At 60.8% G+C, this 21,719-nt stretch overlaps 4 protein-coding genes across 6 annotated transcripts in view; 2 read left to right on the top strand and 2 right to left on the bottom strand.

Moving 5' to 3' along the window:
* The first annotated feature begins 1,959 nt into the window (after window positions 1-1,959).
* Window positions 1,960-5,547, top strand: TMEM269 (transmembrane protein 269). Its single transcript, XM_062013254.1, is given in 7 exon segments — window positions 1,960-1,984; window positions 2,384-2,473; window positions 3,412-3,559; window positions 3,649-3,746; window positions 4,864-5,007; window positions 5,124-5,324; window positions 5,411-5,547. Coding segments are annotated over 7 exon segments (843 nt in total).
* Window positions 5,548-6,767: 1,220 nt separating this feature from the next.
* SVBP (small vasohibin binding protein) lies at window positions 6,768-8,671 on the bottom strand. Of its 3 annotated transcripts, none has more exons than XM_062013084.1 (3): window positions 8,593-8,671; window positions 7,073-7,201; window positions 6,768-6,991 (listed from the first exon to the last, which is right to left on the bottom strand). In XM_062013084.1, exons 2-3 carry the CDS (start codon window positions 7,190-7,192, stop codon window positions 6,905-6,907), a joined length of 207 nt encoding a protein of 68 aa, XP_061869068.1. In that variant the 5' UTR covers window positions 7,193-7,201; window positions 8,593-8,671; the 3' UTR covers window positions 6,768-6,904. The 3 variants fall into 3 exon arrangements, with proteins under 3 accessions (XP_061869068.1, XP_061869070.1, XP_061869069.1); XM_062013086.1 differs by having other exon boundaries at window positions 8,611-8,670; XM_062013085.1 differs by having other exon boundaries at window positions 7,073-7,230; window positions 8,593-8,663.
* Window positions 8,672-11,229: 2,558 nt separating this feature from the next.
* Window positions 11,230-15,514, bottom strand: ERMAP (erythroblast membrane associated protein (Scianna blood group)). Its single transcript, XM_062012966.1, has 6 exons — window positions 15,425-15,514; window positions 14,484-14,912; window positions 13,885-13,980; window positions 13,047-13,303; window positions 12,105-12,219; window positions 11,230-11,973 (listed from the first exon to the last, which is right to left on the bottom strand). The coding sequence occupies exons 2-6, from the start codon at window positions 14,889-14,891 to the stop codon at window positions 11,422-11,424; spliced, it is 1,428 nt and encodes a 475-aa protein (XP_061868950.1). The 5' UTR covers window positions 14,892-14,912; window positions 15,425-15,514; the 3' UTR covers window positions 11,230-11,421.
* Window positions 15,515-20,705: 5,191 nt separating this feature from the next.
* ZNF362 (zinc finger protein 362) overlaps window positions 20,706-21,719 on the top strand; it is a 13,441-nt gene continuing 12,427 nt past the window's right edge. Inside the window, exon 1 of the mRNA XM_062012763.1 lies at window positions 20,706-20,743. The gene's annotated coding sequence lies outside the window, so the exon portion shown is untranslated. The remainder of the gene's footprint in view (window positions 20,744-21,719) is intronic.

The following is a 21,719-nucleotide window of genomic DNA, read 5'->3' as shown; positions in this document are numbered from 1 at the left end:
GCATCCAGCACCCCTCCAGATACCATGGGAACGGGCACCCAGAGACCCGCAGGTGCCACGGGGACAAGCACAGGGGTGGGCCCCCTGAGGACACAGCGATGGCCTCAGCCACGTGCCCCGATGCCATGGTGATGGGCACCCAGCCCCAGTGCAATGCCCGGCCTCCGCAGCCCGTGCCCCCCTCCCCGCTCCCCCGGGACCGATGCCCATGGCTTTGGCTTCTCTTGCCCTCCCGGCCCGGGGCCGTCGCTCCGCAACCGCCGCCGCCGGCGCGTGACCGACCAACAAAGAGCCCTTTCACCGGCGACCCCGGGGACCCCCCCGGCAGGGGCTGGGTGCTACCACCCCCCCCCCCCCGCAGCCCCCTCCCCCCTAATTCCATCACACAGCCGGGTGGAAAATTCCCGCGGGGCTGTATAAGTTTTATTGCCCCCCGTGGCCACGGGACCTTTGCCCTGCCCGCCGCAGCCCGGCATCGGCACCGTGGGGCTGAGACCGCCCCGACTCGTGACACCGTCCCAGGGAGGGGGCGGCGGGGGCTGCGCACGGCCCAGGGGGCGGGTTCCGACCCGACCCGACCCCCGGCAGCGAAACGGCCCCGGGTGCTGCTGCGCGGCGGTGGCACAGGGGGGCCGGTGAGGGTGCTGCAAGCCTGGTGTGGGTGCTGAGAGATGGGTATGGGTGCTGCAAGCCTGGTGTGGGTGCTGTGAGCACAGTACGAGGGCTGCAAGCCTGGTGTGGGTGCTGTGAGCACAGTACGAGGGCTGCAAGCCTGGTGTGGGTGCTGAGAGATGGGTATAGGTGCTACAAGTCTGACATGGGTGCTGTGAGCATGGCATGGGTGCTACAAGCCTGGCACAGATACTGAGAGGTGCCTATGGGTGCTACAAGCATCATATGGGTGCTACAAACATGACATGGGTTCTGTGAGCACAGTATGAGTGCTGCAAGCCTGGTGTGGGTGCTGTGAGCTGGGTATGGGCACTACAAGCCTGGTGTGGGTGCTGTGAGCTGGGTATGGGCGCTACAAGCCTGACACAAGTGCTGTAAAGTGGGTATAGGTGCTGCAAGGCTGATGTGGGTGCTGTGAGATGGGTATGGGCACTACAAGCCTGACACAGGTGCTGTGAGTTGGGTATAGGTGCCACTAGCCTGGTGTGGGTGCTAAGAGACTGGTGTGGGTGCTAAAAGCTTGTTGTGGGTGCTCTGAGCTAGGTATGGGTGCTATAAGCCTGACAGGGGTGCTGTGAACTGGGTACGGGTGCTACAAGCCTGACATGGGTGCTGTGAGCTGGGTATGGGTGCTACAAGCCTGACATGGGTGCTGTGAGCTGGGTACGGGTGCTACAAGCCTGACACAGGTGCTGTAAAGTGAGTATAGGTGCTGCAAGGCTGGTGTGGGTGCTGTGAGGTGAGTATGGGTGGTACAAGCCTGGCAGAAATGCTGAGAGACTGCTGTGGGTGCTACAAGCATCACACGGTTATTAGAAGCCTGGCACAGGTGCTGTGAGCTGGGTACGGGTGGCATGAGCACGGCATGGTTACTACAAGCCTGGCATGGGTGCTGTGAGCATGGCATGGGTGATGCAAGCCCGGTGTGGGTGCTGCAAGGCTGCCCCAGGTGCCATAACCCCAGCCATGCATGCTGCATGCCTGCCACAGGTGCTACCAGCCTGGCATGGGTTCCACAGCCTGGCACGTGTGCCGCGGGCCTGGCACGGGGCCTTTGAGGCTGGCATGGCCCTCGGGGCCCCCCCCTGGGCAGCTCCTCCCTCGCTGGAGGTGCCAGCCGCCTCTGAAAACCCCCGTGTCCTCTGGCCGGACCCACCCCCACGGGGTGACTCAGCCGCCGAAGCCTTTTCCTTATATAACGCGGGGCCGGGCCGGGCGAGCGCCCGCTGAGCCGCTCTGCCTCAGTTTCCCCTCGCTGGGGAGGGGGGAAGCCCCTCTGCCACGGCCATGTGGATGGTGTCACCGCCAGCAGGTAAGTGCCAGCCTGCCACTCGGCTCCTTCACGAGGCATCTCCTCCTTTCCCCCTTCATCCCCTCACCCCAAAAGTCACCGTTTCGGGGGGTCGAGAGGCAAAAGAAGGGGCGTTGAGTGAGCGCAGCTCGGAGATTTGGGGCAGAGAAGTGTGAAAACAACCAAGTAACCTCAGCAAAAAGGGGGTTGTTCTGCACCTCCCCCAGCTGAACCCCCTTTTCCCCTTCACTCTGGGGGGGTGAGACTCCCCTGGGGGCTTGAGACCCCCTGTAACACACACAGTTGGGGGCGTCACCCGGGATGAAGTCCCAAAGTGCCTTTATTAAACTCTCAGAGAACAGTGAGAATCAAAGGTGTGGGGCTGGGAAGGTGCCTCCTGCTCCCCCCTTTTGCTTTCAGGGTTAGAAACAGCAAGAAGGGGCAAGTTGGGTGTGGTGGCAACAATGAGCATTGTGATGCTCACCCATGCCCGGGGCAGTGGTGGCACCGGTAACGGCTCCCCGGGGGCCTCATCCTGCTCTGAGCTGCTGACAGCGAGCCACAACATCACTAGGTTTTCTCTCTCTCTCTTTGGAAACCTTCAAACTGTGCAGGGGAAGGGGGGGGAGAAGGACAAAAAAGGGGGGGAGGACCCAAAGCCACCCCCCTGCAGTGCTGGGAAAGGGTGGGGGAGCGGCAGCCCCGGTGGCTTTGCCATCCCAGCCGCCCGGCTCAGCCCGGGGCGCGGTGTCCAAAGGTCACCGTCCCGCCGCCGGCCCCGGCAGCTCTCCCAAACTCAAGGATTCAGGTTTACTTGGAACCTTAAGGGGAGGGTTTTTTGGGGGTGTTGTTTTTCCTTTGGTACACCCCAAAAGGCGTTGTGAAGGCGTTTGGATGGTGCTGAGGCGGCCGGGGCTCGGCCGGGAGCGGGTAATGGGAGGTGGGGAGGGCTTGGGGGGGGGGTTGTTTGCTCTGACGTCCTGTTTTCTTGCAGATGAAGGATCTCCCCAGCTTGCCTGGCTTTGGGACCACGGCAAAGGCAGGGCACAGAGCCCACTAGTAGGACATGAAAGCCTTAAACTCTAAAGCTTAGCCCTATAGGTATATAAGATCCCTAGAGCTTCAACCCCGGGGGCTGGTTTTTAGTCTTAAGCTGGGGTTTGGATTTCTTCCTTCCTTTTTTCATCTAGTTTTTTGTGGTTGGTTGGGGTTGATTTCGGGTAGATCAGAGGCAGGGAGGGTTCCCTCCAAACCACAACCACCCTGCTTTGCTCAAAGGCTTTGGGGGACTCCAGGAGGGGAGCAGCTCCTGCCATCAGCAGCATCCCCCCTTCCCTCCCTCCCTAAACCCTCAAATCTCCAGTCCCTTCCCTGCTACCTCAGTGGAGGTTTAGGGAACTCCTCAGGTGGGGAGAAGGTTCTTCACTGCCCGTTATGGTGGGTTGTAGGTATTTTCCAGTTGACCAAGAAGCTGTTTCTGAGTGAGCAAACGGGTCGGGGCCGGACGCTGGAGCTCATCCGGAAGAACGCTGCCAACGGGCTGTCGGTGGCCAACCTGGTGGCCGGGCTCTGCTCCATCCTCTGCAGCCTCAACAGGTTGGGGAGAGGAAAGGGACAAAGGGGGTGAAATGGAGGGGTTGGAAAGATGGGTCACCCCAGTTTTTGCCCTCTCCCTCCTTCCCCAGGCAATACCACCACTCGTGCTGGCTGCTGCTCGTTGGCTTTCTGCTGGATTTGGCTGATGGAGCCGTTGCCCGACAGCTCGATGCCTGCTCGGCCCTGGGTGAGTCCAGGGACCCACTGCCCCACGGACCTGGCACTCCAGGGACCCACTGCCCCAGGGACCTGGCACCCCACTGCCCCAAGGACCTGGCACCCCAGGGACCCATCACCTCAGAGATCCACTTCCCCAAGGACTCACTGCCCCAGGGATCTACCACCCCAGGGACCTGTTGCCCCTGTTACCCATCACCTCAGGGATCCACTGCCTCAGGGACCCACTGCCCCAAGGAGCCATCACCTCAAGGATCCACCACCCGAGGAACCTGTCTCCCCAGGGACTGCCCTGGGGATCTGCTATCTCAGGGATCCATCACCTTGGAGATCCACTGCCCCAAGAACCCACTGCCCCAGGGACCCACTACCCTGGGGACCCACCACCTTCAGGATCTGTCATCTCAGGGACCCACTGCCTATGGGATCCCCTACCCAGTGGATCTGTTGCCCAGTCAAGGACCTACCACTCCAGGAACCCACTGCCCTAGGGATCTGTCACCTCAGGGACCCACCACCTTGGAGATCCACTGCCCCAAGGACCCATCACTCTAGGGAACCTGTTGCCCCAGGGATCCCCTGCCCCAAGGACCTGACACCTCAGGGACCCACAGCCTCAGGGATCCACTGCCCCAAGGACCTGACACCTCAGGGACCCACTGCCTCAGAGATCCACTGCCCCAAGGACCCACCACCCAGGGGATCTGTTGCCCCAGGTACCCATCACCTCAGGGATCCACTGCTCTGGGGACCCATCACCTTGGTGACCTGTCACCTCTGGGACCTACCACCTTGGGGACCTGTTGCCCCAGGGATCCACTGCTCCAAGGACTCACTACCCCAAGAACCCATCAACTTGGGGACCTGTTGCCCCAGGTACCCATCACCTCAGGGACCTGTCACTCCAGGAACCCACTGCCCCAAGGACCCAGCACCCTGGGTACCCACTGCTTCAGGGACCCATCATCTCAGTGACCCACTGCCTTGGGGACCTGTCCCCCCCAGGGACCCACCACCCCAGGGACCTGCTGTCACATCCTCCCTCCCCCTCCCACAGCCCCGAGCACCCACCAGCAGCTCCCTCCTCCCCTTCCCCACCCCGTTATCCCCTTGCTCGCTGCCCACAGGTGCCAAGTTGGACGACTTTGCCGACTTCACCACGTTTGGGCTGGGCACAGCCCTGCTGCTGCAGCCCCAGGGCATCCTGGATGGGCTACTGACCATGGCCTACGTGCTGGCCGTGTTCACTCGCCTCTGCTTCCTCTCCAGCGGTGAGCTCAGCGCCCCGGGGCTTGGCGAGGGGTGGGTGCGAGATCCCCACGCTGTCGTTAGGTGAAAGGTGGGATTTAGGGGGTGATTTCCCCAGCTCATGGTGTGTCCTCCACAGGGATCCCTTTCACCTACCGTGGGCTGCCGTGTCCCTACGCCTCGGCGCTGCTGGCGGGCACCTTCGTGCTGTCGGGGGGCAGCGCAGCCCTGCTGCGCCTGGCCGCCGCAGCCATGATCTTCTGCATGGTGGATCGAGGCTTGTACCCCCACGACAAGGTGCTGGAGTCACAGCGCTGGAAGAAAGTGGTTTATGCTGGAGGTAAAAAAGGGAGAGGGTGAGGGGGGCTAAAGGTGTGGGGAGGGAGGTGGAGGGAGGAGCAGACCCCAGCGCTCTCCCGCCCGCAGGTGTGCTGGCCGTGCTCTTCACGCCGCCCGCCGTGGCTGCTCTCTACTGCGCTGCCTGGGCCGTGTCCTACATCCTCTTCCCCTTCGCCGTCTGGAGCTGCAAAGCCTGAGCCCTGCCTTTGCCTGACACTCAGTAAAGCCTTGGTCCTCCTCTTCTTCCTCCTCCTCGCTGCTTGGGGCTGCTTCTTCGGTCGCCGCCTCCCTGAGTGGAGTCTGTTTAGAGAAGGGAAACAGCCGAGGGGGCCAAAACAGCCTCCCCACAGCCCAGCGCTGCACAACCCCTGCCCCCTGCAACAGCCTCACTCTGGAGACCCCCAAACCCTTCCCTGCCTGGGGACACATGCAATGTGGGTGTTGCTCCCACTCCACATCATTACAAGGGGGAGGTTTACACCCCAAAAACAAGACGCCCAGGATGCTGGGGGCTGGAAGGGACCTCTAGAGATAAATCCAATCCCTGCTAAAGCAGGTTCCCCTGGCTCAGGGGGCACAGGAATGTGTCCAGGTGGGGTTGGAAACCTCCTGAGAAGGAGCCTCCACACCCTCCCTGGGCAGCCTGGGCCAGGGCTCCCTCACCTCAGCACCAAAGGACTTTCTGCTCCTGTGCCAGTGGAACTTGTGTTCCAGCTCATGCCCATCACCCCTTGTCCTGGCAGCGGAGACACCAGAAAGGTCCCCCCGTCCTCCTGACACCCACCCTATAGGTACCTGTGTTGATGAGCTTCCCCCTCAGGCTTCTGTTCTCCAGGCTGAACAGCCCCAGGGCTGCAGCCTTTCCTCCTCACACACACGTTCCAGCCCCTCAGCATCTTGCTGGCCCTGCACTGGCCTCTCTCCAGCAGTTCCCTGTCTCTCTGCAGCTGGGGAGCCCAGCACTAGGGCTCCAATCAGCCCCCTGGCTGGTTTCTGAAGGCCAGACTCGCTGGCAGCACTTTGGGGCCGCTTATCACACCCATCCTGCAGCCCTATCAGCCCTCTGATGTGTTTTCTTTCCTCCTCTCCGGGCTGGGGCTGCAGGAGGGAGGTGGAAGGGATCAGAACCCTCTGGAAAGGCCGTTGGTTGGGAGGAGAGGGCGTGTGGGTGGAGGAAGGAAGCGAAGGTCAAACCTTTGCGCCGAGAGCAACACTCGGGGGGTCCCTGGGGAGGCTCCTGCAGCGCCAGCAGCTGCGAGAGCTGGATGAGGCCCCCGCTGCATCCCCCCTGCCCCCTCCCCTGCATCCCATGGCTCAGCTCAGCCAGTTGCCCTCACCGGGGCCGTGGTGGCCAAAGGGCCACGGAGCTGGCAGCCAGCAGCCCCAGCTGCTCTGGCCCCGGCCCCGGCCTCCCCCGCGCCAGCAGGACTCAGAGAAACCTGGAACCAGCACCACAAGGGTTTATTTAAAAACAAAGCCAAAGCAAACCCAAGACAGGGCTTGTGAGCTAATAAATAACAAAGCAAAGGGAAGGTGGGGGGAAGGAAAAGGAGGAGGGAAGGAGGGGGCTGTGGGTGCCCCTCACTCGCCAGAGCCCTGCATCTGCTTGCAGAAGGAGTCGAACTGCTGCTGCTCCAGCTCCGTCATCACACGGTTCAGGGCGTAGATCTGCGGGAGGGGAAGGTTTTGTCCCCTCACTGTGTGTCTGTGTGTGTGTGTGTGTGTCTGAGGGCCTCCCCCAGCGCTCACCTCCGCTCTCTGCCGCTGCTTCAGCTCCTGCTGGGCCGATTTCTGCCGCGCTTTCTCCAGCCGAGCCGCGGGCTCCCGGCCCTTGGGCCTGTCCTTGCGCCCGGCCCCGCTGGGCTCCATGGCTGGCGCCTGGGGGGTGGCAGGGACAAGGGGGGTCACTGCAGGGACAAGGGGGGGTCACTGCAGACCATCCCCCTTCATCTGTCTCACTGTGCGTCCGTGCTGCCCCCAGGCCCATGGACAGACCCCTCGGGCCTGTGGCTTTACCCCTGGCACACATCCCCCCCCAAATCTAAGGTTCCACAGGGCACCCTGGGATATCCTGAGCCCCACAGGAGCCCCCCACACCTCCTGAGCCCCACAGGAGCCCCCCACACCCCCACAGACACCCTGAGCCCCACAGGAGCCCCCAACACCCCCAAAGACATCCTGAGCCCCACAGAAGCCCCCCACACCCCCACAGACACTTTGAGCCACACAGGAGCCCCCCCACACCTCCTGAGCCCCACAGGAGCCCTACACACCTCCTAAGCCCCACAGGAGCCCCCCACACCCCTATAAGGCACCCTGAATCCCTCACACACACCTTGAGCCCCACACCCCCATAGACACCCCCACAGACACCCTGAGCCCCAAAGAAGCCCCCCACACCCCCATAGACACCTTGAGCCCCACAAGAGCCCTCCACACCCCCACAGACACCCTGAGCCCCACAGGAGCCTCCCACATGCATCCTGAGCCCCACAGGAGCCCCCCCACACCTCCTGAGCCCCACAGGTGCCTCCCACACCCCCACATGCACCCTGAGCCCCACAGGAGCCCCCCACACCCCTATAAGGCACCCTGAAACCCCCACAGACACCCTGAGCCCCACAGGAGCCCCCCACACCCCCATAGACACCTTGAGCCCCACAGGAGCCCCCCCACACCTCCTGAGCCCCACAGGAGCCCCCCACTCCCCTATAAGGCACCCTGAACCCCCACACACACCCCGAGCCCCACAGGAGCCCCCACACTCCCACAGACACGCTGAGCTCCACAGAAGCCCCCCACACCCCCATAGACACCCTGAGCCCCACAAGAGCTCTCCACACCACCTGAGCCCCACAGGAGCCTCCCACACCCCCCCAGACCCCCTGAGCCCCACAGGAGCCCCCCACACCCCTATAAGGCACCCTGAATCCCTCACACACCCCCTGAGCCCCACAGGAGCCCCCCACACCCCTATAAGGCACCCTGAATCCCTCACACACCCCCTGAGCCCCACAGGAGCCCCCACACCCCCATGTCCCCCTGAGCCCCACAGCCACTCCTCACACCCCCACGTCCCCCTGAGCCCCACAGCCACTCCCCACACCCCCATGTCCCCGCACCCCTCAGCTCCCCCGTCTCCCCACGCTCCAACACACAGTCCCGCCCCCTCTAGGTCCCACAGCCCCCATCCCCGTGGCCCCCCGGGCGCCTCAGCCCCTCAGTGCCCCCCTGCGCCCTCCCCCAGTGCCGGGGTCCCCTCCGCGCACCCCCGTGCTCCCGGTTACCGGCGGGGCCGTGCCCCGGGCCAAGATGGCGGCGGCGGGGCCCCGCCCGCTCGGCGCTCGGCTGCTCGGCCTGGCGCGCACGCGCCAACCCCCATCACCCAGCGCGCGGCGCCCCCTGGCGGCCGGGAGGAGACACAGCCCGAGCCCCGCAGCGCCCGCAGCGCCGCGCACGCCACCCCCCAGAGCCCGGCACCGCACCCGCACCCAGCCCACCCCCGCACATCGCACCTCATGTGCGGCACATGCTCTGTGCATCATCCCTGGGGAGCCTGCACCCCTATATTGCACCCCTATACATCACCCCTGGATATCCTGCACCCCTATACATCACCCCTGGGTGTCCTGCACCCCTATATTGCATCCCTATACATCACCCCTGGGTAGCCTGCACCCCTATATTGCACCCCTATACATCACCCCTGGGTAGCCTGCACCCCTATATATCACCCCTGGGTGTCCTGCACCCCTATATTACACCCCTATACATCACCCCTGGGTAGCCTGCACCCCTATATTGCATCCCTATACATCACCCCTGGGTAGCCTTCACCCCTATATTGCATCCCTGGGTGTCCTGCACCCCTATATTACACCCCTATACATCACCCCTGGGTATCCTGCACCCCTATATTACACCCCTATACATCACCCCTGGGTAGCCTGCACCCCTATATTACACCCCTATACATCACCCCTGGGTATCCTGCACCCCTATATTACACCCCTATACATCACCCCTGGGTATCCTGCACCCCTATATTATTACACCCCTATACATCACCCCTGGGTATCCTGCTCCTTCTGTATGGCATCCCCTCTATACAACCCCTCTATACATCACACCCCCTGGACAGCCTGCTCCCTTGTATCACACCCCTATACATCACATCCCATGGACAGCCTGCTGCCTCTGTACCCTACCCTTATATATCACACCCCCTTTACATCACACCCCCTATAGAGCTTCCCTTCTGAATAGCCCCCCCCATACATCCCAACTGATTCACAGGGCCCTTCAGCAAAGCCTCCCTCTCCATGCCCACCCCCTACAGAGACACATCTGCATTGCACAGCCCAGCAGGTAACACCCCCTCTGTGGACCCTCCCCTGATGTCCCCACGGCTGTGGCAGTGTGGCACCGGTACACCATGGCACAGCATGGGCACCATGGATGGTGTGGCACAGCATGGTGCAGTCTGGCACAGCACAGAGCCTAGAGCGTGGCACACAAGGGCATAGCACAGAGCATGGCATGGCATAGCATGGCACAACACAGATGGCTTGGCACAGCATGGTGCATGATGGCACAGTGCTGTACATACAGAATGGCATGGCACCTATGGCACAGCACTGCATGGCATGGCACAGAACACACAGTCTGGCACTGCACACCCCAACACAGTGCTGGATGCATGGTGTGGCACAGCATGGCACAGTATGGTTGGTGTGGCATGGCATGGCACACCATGGCACAGCACAGTACATATGGCACAGCATAGTGTAGTATGTATGGCATAGCATGGCACACCATGGCATGGCACAGCATGCATGGCACAGTGCACCACAGCATGCCATGGCATGGAGCAACATGGCATAGTGCAGTAAATCTGGTATGGCACAGTATGCATGGCCTGGCCTGGCACACCATGGCATGGTGTGGTATGTATGCCATGGCAATCTGAAGTATGTATGGCATGGCACATCATGGCATAGCACAGTACATATGGCATGGCACACCACAGCTTGGCATGGAGTACCATGGCACAGTGCAGTATGTATGGCACAGCATCCATGGCACAGCCTGGCACCGGATGCATGGCACAGCATGGAGCACCATGGCACAGTGCAGCATGGCACAGCATCTATGGCACAGCCTGGCACGGGATGCATGGCACAGCATGGAGCACCATGGCACAGCATCCATGGCACAGCCTGGCACGGGATGCATGGCCTGTCATGGAACACCATGGCACAGTGCAGTATGTATGGCACAGCATCCCTGGCACAGCCTGGCACAGGATGTATGGCCTGGCATGGAGCATCATGGCACAGCATCCATGGCACAGCCTGGCACAGGATGCATGGCCTGTCATGGAACACCATGGCACAGTGCAGTATGTATGGCACAGCATCCCTGGCACAGCCTGGCACAGGATGTATGGCCTGGCATGGAGCACCATGGCACAGTACAGTATGTATGGCACAGCATCCATGACATGGCACAGCATGGAGCACCACAGCACGGTGCAGTTTGTATGGAACAGCCTGGCACAGGATGCATGGCCTGGCATGGAGCACCATGGCACAGCATCCACGGCACAGCCTGGCACAGGATGCATGGCACAGCATGGAGCACCATGGCACAGTGCAGTATGTATGGCACAGCATCCATGGCATGGCATGGAGCACCACAGCATGGTACAGTCTGCATGCCCTGGCCTGGCACACCATGGCCTGGTGCAGTGCATATGGCACGGCACAGTCCACATAGCACATCGCGCCGTGCCCCAGCCCAGCCCACCATGCCATGCCCTGCCCTGCCACGCTGTCCCCATCCCACCCAGCACCATCCCCCCTGCCACGCATCCCATGGGGGGGTCTCCATCACCCAGCCCCTTCTCTCCAAACACCTTTATTGCAGCAGCCCGGCCCCCCTCAGCCCACGCCAGGCCCCCTGGAAGCACAGGACAGCGAGGACGGGGGTGCAAAGGCCGCATCCTGCCCCACACCGCGCCAGTTCCTGGGGCAGGATCAAGCCCAACCTCCACCCAACAACGGGGGGAACCCCAGGGGGGGTTGTGGCCCCCTCAGTCAGATGCGGACGGTGTTGATGCGCAGGGGCTGGACGTTCTTGCCGTTGGCGTGGCTCTGCCCGGGGCTGAAGTAAGAGCAGAGCTTGCCAGGGAAGCGCTCCCGGAAGGTGTAGAGCCAGGACATGTCGTCGGCGTTGTAGAAGATGAGAAGCCCTTTGTCATAGTCCAGGAAGACCCCAACCTTCTCCAACTTGCTCTTGACGTTGAGCCTGGTCCAGGGCTCGGTGCAGGCGCTGTACTGGTTCCCGTCGTGCATGACGATGCAATAAAAGCCCCGGCTGGGTTGGATTTGGATGCTGCCCTTACGGGTAACGGCTTCGTGGGCCAAACCAATCATCCACTGGGTCTTCTCGGAGACCACCACCTCCCAGTAATGCACCCCGCTGCCAAATGCCTCCGAACCCAAGACTGAGACCTCCACGTCGAAGCGTTTGGGGGAGTCCTGCAGGGGCTGGGGGTGCAGGTTGCCGTACGCCACGATGGTGCAGTCGTCGGAGAGGATCAGGCGATGGTGAGCGGTGCCGGGGTCCAGCGTCAGGGCTGCGGGCACTGGGAGGACAAAGAGGAAGGGGGTGAGCATCAGGGAAGCCCCTAAAGCCAGTGCAGGTGGCTCTGATCACGTCACATCCCCGTGCCCCAGTGGGGATCCCCGCAAGCAGCCCGGCCCCACGGCCCTCACCGGGGGTGGATATCCTGGAACAGGGATTTCCAGATGGTGTACTGGAGCGGGCCCATGTATTTGGAGGTGGGAAAGTCTTCGTAGGTCAGGTTGGTCTCGTGGATCTTCCCCTTCAGCCTGAAAAGGAGACATGAGGCACATAGAATAGAACCATAGGATCATCACTGAGGTTAAAAAGCCCTTGAAGCTGCTGCAGTGCCAGCCCTGCCCTCACCCTGCCCAGCCCAGCACTGACCCACAGCCCTCAGCACCTCAGCTCCACGCCTTTGGGATCCATCCAGGGCTGGGCACTCCCCCAGCTCCCTGGGCAGCCTGGCACAGGGGCTCACACCCCTCTCAGGGAAACAGTTCTGCCTCAGCTCCAACCTCAACCTCCCCTGGGGCAGCTGCAGCCCATTTGCCCTTGTCCTGTCGTTCATGGCTGGGGAGCAGAGCCCGACCCCCAGCTCCCTGCAGCGTCCTGTCAGGGAGTGTCAGAGAGTGCTGCTGGCTGCCCTCAGCCTCCTCTTCTCCAGGCTCAACACCCCCATTCCCTCAGCCCCTCCCCAGCCCCTTGTGCTCCAGCCCCTTCCCCAGCTCTGTGCCCGGCTCTGGCCACGCTGCAGCCCCTCAGTGTCCCTGTGGCAGTGAGTGAGGGGCCCAGCACTGACACAGCCCTGGAGCTGCAGCCTGCCCAGGGCCCAGCACAGGGGACAATCCCTGCCCTGCTCCTGCTGCCACCCCACTGCTGAGCCCAGCCAGGCTGCCCTTGGCCTTCTTGCCCCCCTGGGCACGCTGCTGGCTGCTGTTCAGCCCCTGGCACCAACCCCCCCAGGCCCTTTCCCTGCAGCAGTTTCCAGCCCCTCTGCCCCAGCCTGGAGCTTGGGCCTTGGGGTGACCCAGGTGATGTGGGGACTCAGAACAATGCTGGGGGGGACCCTGGTGTCCCCCCCACTGCCACCCACCTCTCAGAAAGCGACGCAACACCGGCTAGAAAGACGTGTTTGTCGGCCTCGGCCAAGCGCTCCTGGAGGATCTGGCTGCCCTCCTGCACCTTGCGGAGCTGCTGGCTGTACCGCTGGATCTTCTGCTCGATGTCGGTCAGCGTCCGTGCCGTGTCGGCCTCCAGCTCCTCCAGCATGGCCTTCTGCCGCTCCCGCAGCAGCCGGTGCAGCCGCTCGAAAGCCTCCCCGATGGTCACCCGCAGGCTCTTGGCTGAGGACTTGTGGGGATTACAAGTACAGGATCATCCCCTAAACCTACCCTTGAGCCCTCCCATGAATCCATCCCTCCCACCAAACCAACCCCACGGCTCCCACGGCTGGAAGGCCCCAAGGATGGATATTTGACTCCTAAACAACCCCCTCCCTGGTGCTGGCAGGGATGGAGAGAACATTGAACCGACGGAGAGAACATTGAACCTTGCTGAAAGCTGAAGCCCTGAGCGGGGAGGAGGAGACAAACATAAAATAAAAACTCATTACAAAGATAAAAGCAAAGCAGCCCTGAAGGCACTAAAAGGGAGAAGCAGCTTGACAGGCGAGTTTGTCAACCCGTAGGTAGGTTTTGGGCTACCAGGGAAGGAAAAAAATGGGGTAAATCCACAAAACTGTGGGGTTTGGGGTCTGTGGAGGATCCAAAATCAAGTTGGTGAGGCTCAGAGATGGGGGGGATGGGACTGATCCCAATCCAGGCTGTGTTCCTGCAGCCACTCTGTGAAGGGGGCACGGGGAAGGGTTGGGGGGAGAGGAGGGGGTCTGGCTCCAGCCCCCTCCGGGGTCCCAGCTGCGTCCCTGCTCGTACCTTGGTCTCAGCCAGCTGCCGTTTGAGGAGGTGCAGGGCTTCAGTGTGGCCGCGCTCACTCTCCTGCAGCCCCTGGAGCTGCTCCTTCAGCTCCCGCTGCGAGATGGGGAGGGAAAAAGAACATAAAAGAGGGGATTTGAAGGCAGGAAAAAGGGATCCCAGTGAGCAGCTTTCCTGCCAAAACCCAGGGGCTGTGGGAAAGGAGGGTGCAGGGGGTGGCAGGGGCACTGTGGGACTCTGTCGGCATGGGAGTCCTATCCAGGGCAGAGCTGGGGGGGCTGGGCAATGGCTTAGGAGGGGTTGTACTTGGGGGAGATGCATGGGGTTGTGCTCAAGAGATGCACGGCCAGTTGGTTTGGGGTCTAGAGTGTGGATGGAGACCGGGGGGATCCCATGGGGGCAGGCACAGAAGTACCGTGGACAGATAGACAGATGTGAGGAAGCCACAGGGCTGACCCTGATGGGGACAGAAAGGGTTTAGGGACAGACAGACAAGAGCCAACACTGACACAAGAGGGGACAAAGGAGCTGAGAGGAGCAGCTCAGGGCAGGGGATGCTGCAAGGATGATGTTCTGTGATCAGGGATGGATGGACCCACCTGCAGCTCCTCGAAAGCATCGTCCACGTTGGTGACCTGGTGCTGCTCGTGCACAGCGGGCTCATCGCAGAAGAAGCAGACGACAGCACGGTCAGTGAGGCAGAAGAGCTTGACCTTCTCGTGGTCCTTGCAAGGGAAAGGGCTGCGCTGGGCACCCAGGATGGCATCCAAGGGGAAGGCGCTGTAACGCTCCACGATGTTGGCCAGCTTGAGGCTGGGGGCCAGCGTGGGTTCCGTGAAGGTCCGGCGACACTCGGGGCAGTCCCGGGTGGCCTGAGGCTCCTGACGTACCCAGTGCTCGGTGATGCACCGGCGGCAGAAATAGTGCTCACAGCCAAAACTCACCGGGTCCTGGTAGATGCTCAGGCAGATGGAACACAGCAGCTCGTCTTTCAGGCTGCACGCCATGGCTCGGGGCTGGAGGAGAGGCTGAGGGGGAGAAGATGGTAAATAGGGGTCCTGGGGGGTTGGGGGGAATAGGGGGCCTGGGAGTGAGGCTGCTAATGAAGGAGCTGGGGAGTTGCAATGGGTGGGAATTGGGGCTCAGGTGGCAATGGGGAGCACTGAGGCGGCTGGGGTAGGGAGGGAATCGGGGTAAGGATGCAATGGGGAGGGCTGGGGGGCTGCAGTGGGAGGGAACTGTGGGTCCAGATGCAATGGGGAGGGCTGGAGAGGCAGGGAACTGGGAGTCGGGATGCAATGGGGGGTTGCAATGCAGGGGGGATTGGGGATGTAGGTAATACGGGGGAGCCATGGTGGGGGGAAATACAACGGGGTGGCAACAGAGGGGAGATTGGGGGTGAATCTGATACGGGGGAGCCCGAGGGTGCGGCTGCTACGGGAGGCCCCGGGTTCGAGGCCGCCCCCCCCCTCTCCGCGCGCCGACAAGGCCCCAGGTTCGAGGCCGCCCCTCGCCTCCCCTCCGTGCCCGCTGCCCTCACCCAGCGGTGCCGGTGCCGGTGTGCCCGTGGGAGCGACCCCGCCGCTGCCCCCTCAGCACACCCCGCCGCGCCGGGCGGGGGGCGGGGGGAGGGACTGGGCAAAGAGGAGGGGGCGTATCCGCGCGGCACTTCCTGCCCACCCCCACCCCACCCCCCCGCAGTCACAATGGTACCGCCCCCGCCCCATTGTCCCCCGCGCGGCGCGGCCCACCGGCGCGCACCACCGCCCGCCCGCGAGGGGGGGGGAGGGGGGGGGCGCTTAAAGGGGCAGTGGCAGCGCCTTAAAGGGACCGCTCCGCCATCCGTCCGTTTCTCCAGCCATCTCCCCGGCCGTCCCATAGTCCCTACACCTATCCGTTTGTCCAGCCGTCCTCCTGTCCCTCTGTCCCGTCCCTCCATCTGTCCTTCTGTCCACCCCTCGGCTTTCCGTGCCCACCCCCCTTTGACGGAGCAACAAGGGGACCCCTGGAGACCAGGGACAGGGGCCACCACAAGTGACAGTGGCTCAGGCAGCGCTGTGGAAACACTTTTTTGCCCCCAATTTTACCCTAAATCCCTTTTTCACCCCAAAATCCCTTTTTCACCCCAGTTCTGAGTCACACCTGGGGGCGTCCCATTGCGGGTCGTTAACGGCTCGGGATTTAATTAGTACCCCAAGACTGGGGCGATGAAGAGCATTATCCTGCCGGGATTGCCAACCCGGCAAAGAAGGGAAACCGCGGGATGGGTGTGTTTGGGCAACCAGGGAAATTAATCCCTGTTAATTAGTAAATTGGCTTCATTACCACCCGGGAACCCCAGGGGAGGAGGGGGGGGGTGTGCACCACCAGGCCTTGAGTCTTGGTATTTTTTGGGGGGTGCACACAGCCACTTCCTGGCTCTGGCGTGTTGGGAGATGCCAGACGTGGGCGAGGGTCTGGATGATCCGGCAAAGCTCAGCGATGCACCCGCCGGGCAGGGAAAACCCATCTCCTTCCCGCGTGTGCCGCGTGCGCCGCGTGCGCCGGCGGGAAGGGAGGCCCCTCCAGCCACCGTGCTGGAATTTTCCCCCCCTCCCCACACATACACATACACACACATACACACTCCCACCCTCCTCCTCCTCCCTTCCCGCCCGCCACCGGATGAGCTGCCGGCGGGATGGGCACGCCACGACGTGCCCGCTTGGCTCTGGGCGTGTGTGCCGCCATCCCGGCAGAGCTGAGGCGCAGCGCTCCCCGTTTCAACCCCTCTTCTTGCTGGGTGGCAAACCCACCCTGCCCAGGCTCAGTTTGAGGACCCCCCCTCAAAGGCATGGTAGGGAAGTTGTGTTTCACAGAGAAGCCGCCCCATGCCGGTGCTTATCGTCTCCGCATTGCTTTGCAAACATTAACTAATTAATCCTAATTAACTCATTACCTAATTAGAACCCAACGGCCTTGCCATTCGCAGGGAGAAGGGAAACTCATGCACCTTTATTCCCTTCTGCCCAGCCAAACACACCAAAACCTCTGCCAGCATCAGCGAGGCCCTCAGCGCCGAGCTCTGCCGTGGATCTGGGGTGAAAAACTCACTTTATGGGTTCAGGACCCCGAAAAGCTGGGAATGAGGATTTTTACCCATCCATCCCAAGCAGCACCAGGAATACCGGCGTCACCGATGGTCACCCATCACCCGGGATCCTCCTCTGGGGCGGCTGGTGGAGGCTTTCCCCGGTGTTTTTACAGGAAGCGAGGGGTTTCTGGTGCTGGAAGAGGTGGGATGGAGGGGTTGCAGAGAGGTGTTTCCCAAAGGATTTCCCTCCCGTTGCCCTGAGGTTGAGGACAAAGCTTTTTGGGACACCAAAGAAGCTATTCAGCAGTGTCACATCACATTGTCACTCCTGGACACCCCTGCAAACATCTTCCTTCCCCCCACTGAATCAGCCAGGGGGGAGTTTTACAAAGTGCCGATGGATTTGGCTTCCCCGTGATGCCAAAATGGGAAGGAGCTGCCGTGCCAGGGGGAAATGTGCAGGTGTAGCTTTGCCGAAACCCCCGTGGCGATGATTTACAGCGCTGATTTACCTCTGTTCCTGCCTTCCCCTGCTCTTAATCGCGGTCGAATCTATCCCAGGGGCAAAACCAGCCTTGCAACCATGTTTTTTTTTTCAGAAGGTGAGAGTTTATTTCCTCCATTTTGCAACCTGGGATGGAGACAGGCACAGTTTTATTGTTTTTAGGGGTTTTTCTTCCAAATCTCTGCATACCAGCCCCCTCCCCAGGAAAGGGGCCCCTTTCCCACCCCAGAGATTAAATCCACCCAACATAGAGTCAGGAAAAAAAAGAGCCCAGAGCGTTGCATATCACAGCCAGTCTTAACAAGGACAGTCCCAGATGTTCACCAGGACTTGGCAGATGCCCTTTAAGCTGAACTTGTCCTCCCACTGCAGATTTGGGGTTGGACAGTCACCCTCCAGAAGCCAGGAATCACCTAAAAATGGTGCAGTGGTTTGAAACCACCAGTTTCGTTATCAGAGCAAAAGAGAGAAAAATCCCAGCAGCAGAAGTGAAAGTGTCGATGAAACTCCCCCTGCTCCCTGCAACGAGGGGGAGCTTGAAGTAGGACGTGGGTGGCTTAAGGGACATCAAAGAGGCTCCGGGATGTTCTGTCTGCTCCTTGTGTCTGGTTTTTGGAGTGACAGCCAGCGTTGGGTTGCAACTGCTAGGGGTTAAAATCTGAAGATCAGGGGAAAGGGGAGTTTTTGAGCTGTTGGTTCAAGCTCTTGGTCGAGTCATGGATAATTAATAGACCTTCCAAAATGAGGAAACGTTGGGTGATGAGGGGATCCCCAGGTAGTGAGCTGGTTGTGATGCTGAAGAGGCAGTGGTGACGTCTAGGGGACACAGCCAGCACCATCACAACACCACTGCTCCAGCATCCTTGCCTTGGCCAGGACCATCCCCAGGGTCTTCCAGCCCCTCTGCTCACCCAGGGCGCCTGCAGATGGATGCTCAAACCTCAGTGGAGACCTCATCCCAAACCAGGAGATGCCTGGGACAGTTACAGATTAACACCCTCAACTTGGCAGAGACCTCTTGGAAGTTCATCCCATCCCATCTCGTCCTGTCCCTAGTCCTTCCCTCATCCCCATCTCTCTCTTGGAAGCATCATTTTGGTCTGTCGTTTTGGTCCACCCATTCAGGACGTTTCTTTCTTCTCCATCACCCTCCATGACTAATTGTTTTGGGAAAGTGTAAAAGAAAATCCCCAGATTGGTTTTTTTTGGGGTTCTTTGAATGATTTTTAAACTGAAATCTCAGCAGCACTGTCACCCCCTGGACCTCAGAGGGGAAGCAGATGGGATTTCCCCTCTTATTCCTTCCCCTATGCTATATCTGCTGATTTGAGGTGAGGAGCTGAGATGGGAACACGTAGATAAAATGGTGAAAAAGCAGAGAAATAGATTTAAATTAATCAAACCAACCAAAACAAAACAATGAGAGAAAAAAACCCCAATGTTCCTGAACAGGATGTGGGGAGGAGAAGGTAAGTAGGGAGGCCCAAGGAGCTGCAAAAGCTGGGGAGACCCAGAGGGGCTGCAGAGACCCACAGATGGGGAGACCCTGAGGTGAGAGGAGGACCCTGAGCGGGGCTGGGGAGCTCCCAGGGAGATGGGGGGACTCTTGCGGGGGTGATGAGGTACTGGAAGGGGGAGGGAGAGTCCTGAGGGGGCTGTGCAGAGCCAAAAATGGACTAGGGAGGTAGGTAAAGTAGTGGGGGGGATAACCTGAGGGAGGCTATGGAGCTGCAGATTCAGAGAGAAGGACTGAGGGGACTTTGGGCTGAGGAGATTTGAGGGGCCTGAGGGGATTCAGGGAGGCTGAGGGGATTTGGGGGGTCTTAGGGAACCCATGGGGGCCTGAAGAGATTTGTGGAGAACAAAGAGAACTAAGGGGCTGAGGGGATCCAGGAGGCTGAGGAAGGATCCAGGGGGCTGAGGAGTTCCATGAGGGCTGAGATCTAGGGGACAGTGAGGAAAACTGCGAGAGGCTGAAGAGAACTGAGGATACCGGGGAGATTTGTGAGGACTGAGGAGAACTGAGGGATCTTGAGGGAACCTGGGGAGCTGAGGAGACCCTGGGGTCTGAGGGGTCTGAGGAGCTGAGATGGCCCAGGGAGGCTGAGATCTGGGGAGCACTGAGGAAAACAGAAGGGGGCTGAAGAGAACTGACGGTGCTGAGGAGATTTGTGAGGACTGAGGAGAATTAATGGGGCTGGTGGAACCAGGGGGGCTGAGGAGATTTTGGGGAACAGAGGTGACCTTGAGGGCTGAGGGGATCCAGGGGGGCTGAGAAGAACTGGGGGAACTGGGAGAAATGAGGAGGAACTGGAGGCAGGGAGGGGACTGAGGAGACTGAAGGGGGTGAGGAGAACTGGGGGAGCTGAGGGGACTTGAGGGGCTGAGGAGACTGAGGGGCCTGAGGGAAATTGGGGGCAGGGGGGCTGAGGGCACAGGAAGGAGAGGAAAACTGGGGGAGCTGAAGAGGCTGAGGAGACTTGAGGGGATCTGAGAGGCTGAGGGGACTTGAGGGCTGAGAGGATCTGGGGGTCTGAAGGCACTGAGGGGCATGAGGGAGCCTGAGGGGACCCAGGGGCCTGAGGGGATCTGAGGGGCCTGAGGAGAGCTGATGGGAGTGAGGGGAACTGGGTGCAGGGGTCAGGTCTGAAGGCACTGACAGGGGTGAGGAGAATTGGGGGAGCTGAAGGGGCTGAGGGGATCTGAGGGGCCCTGAGGAGAACTGATGGGGGTGAGGGGAACTGGGGAGCTGAAGGGGCTGAGGGGACTCGAGGGGCTGAGGCGATCTGAGAGGCTGAGGGGGACTTGGGGGTCGGAGGGGACCCGTGGGGTCTGAGCGGAGCTGAGGGCAGGATGTCTGAGGGGAGTGAGGAGAACTGGGAGAGCCGAAGAGGCTGAGGGGACTCCAGGGGCTGAGGGGGATTCGAGGGACTGAGGGGATCCGAGAAGCCGAGAGGACTTGAGGTCTGAGAGGATCCGGGGGGGGGGTCTGAGGGGAAGCTGAGGGCGGGATGTCTGAGGACACTGAGGGGACCGAGGAGAACTGGGGGAGCTGAGGAGACCCGAGGGGCTGAGCTCAATGGGGGTGTCCGAGGCGACCCCGGGGCTCGGAGGGGAGCCCAACCCCTCCCGCCCCGGTACGAGGGGGCGAAGGCGGCGCCGCGGCCGGGCCCGCCGCGTCCCGGGCTGGGCGGGCGGCTGGGGGCGGGCGGGGGCGGGCGGGCTCCATCTTCCTCCGTGCGGCGGAGCGGCGGGACGCGGCGGGGGCAGCATGGCTGTTGGTATAGGAAGTGTCTTTTTTTTTTTTCCTCACCCCCCCCCTTTTTTTTTTTCCTTTCCTTTTCCTCTTCCCTTCCTTCCCCCCCCCCCCGTCCATCCCTGTAAACCACCTCACCCCCCCTCACCCCCCCCGGGTAGGAGCAGGGGGGCGACGGGGGGGGGGGCGGCCTCACACCCCCACCCCCCCCGCGCGCTGCGTTTTGGGGGTATTTTATTTAAATGATTTTTTTTATCTTTTTTTTTTTTTTAAACATTTATATATTTTTTTAACCACACCACCTCCCCCCCCCTCCCTCCACTCCCTCCTTTCCCCTCCTCGCAGATCTGCAGAATATGGCGTCCCCGTCCTAGCGTTTTAAAAAATAAGCCGGGGCTGCCATTTTTGTTTTCCTTTTGTCTGCGAATTTTAATAAAACCGTCTGAGAATGTGGAGAGGCGGCGGATGAAGGGGGGGGGGGGGAGCTCCCGGCGGCCGGCGCAAACCCCCCCTTCCCCCCCCCCCCCAACCCCCCCCCCCCCCCCCCCTCCATCCCCATCCCCTCGGCCTTTTTGTCTGGGGGGAAAAAAAAAAGCCACCTCCACTCCCCTCCCCCCCCCCCCCCAATCTCCCTCCCAGGTCGAGGATTTCAACTTCACTTAACGCCAAACTTCGCCTTTTTCCACCTCTTTTTTTAAAAACATTACTATTATTTTATTTTCCCACCCCCTTTTCAGCGAGGAGGAAGAAGAAGGAAAAGGGGAAGGGGGGGGGAAGAAAAAAAGGGAGGAAAAGGGGGGGACACAGCCAGGAAAAATCCCCATTTTGCCGGATTTTCTCTTTTTTCTCCCCTGGATGGTTTAATGGAAAAGTTAATTGCAGCTGAACGTACCTATTTTTGTGGATGTTGCATGTATTTTTTGGGGGGATGGATAGAGAAGATACCCCCCCGTGCTTCTCTGTGTGTGTTGTTGCTTTTAATTTATTCATGCCTTTTTTTT

This window comes from Colius striatus, chromosome 21 (genome assembly GCF_028858725.1).
Source record: "Colius striatus isolate bColStr4 chromosome 21, bColStr4.1.hap1, whole genome shotgun sequence".
In the NCBI taxonomy this organism is placed as follows: domain Eukaryota; kingdom Metazoa; phylum Chordata; class Aves; order Coliiformes; family Coliidae; genus Colius; species Colius striatus.
The sequence above is the reverse complement of the archived record's forward strand: the minus strand, read 5'-3'. Positions and strand labels throughout refer to the sequence as shown.

Bases quoted from the DNA above. Each gene is read 5' to 3' on its own strand.
- ERMAP (XM_062012966.1), bottom strand. From the start codon at position 14,891: ATGGCGTGCAGCCTGAAAGACGAGCTGCTGTGTTCCATCTGCCTGAGC. The intron at 13,304-13,884 runs GTACGAGCAGGG...AATCCCCACAAG, and splicing joins GGCAGCTGGCTGAGACCAAG to TCCTCAGCCAAGAGCCTGCG. The intron at 11,974-12,104 runs CGGTGAGGGCCG...TTTGTCCTCCCA, and splicing joins TGTTCCAGGATATCCACCCC to GTGCCCGCAGCCCTGACGCT.
- SVBP (XM_062013084.1), bottom strand. From the start codon at position 7,192: ATGGAGCCCAGCGGGGCCGGGCGCAAGGACAGGCCCAAGGGCCGGGAG. The intron at 6,992-7,072 runs GTGAGCGCTGGG...CCCCTCCCGCAG, and splicing joins AGCAGCGGCAGAGAGCGGAG to ATCTACGCCCTGAACCGTGT.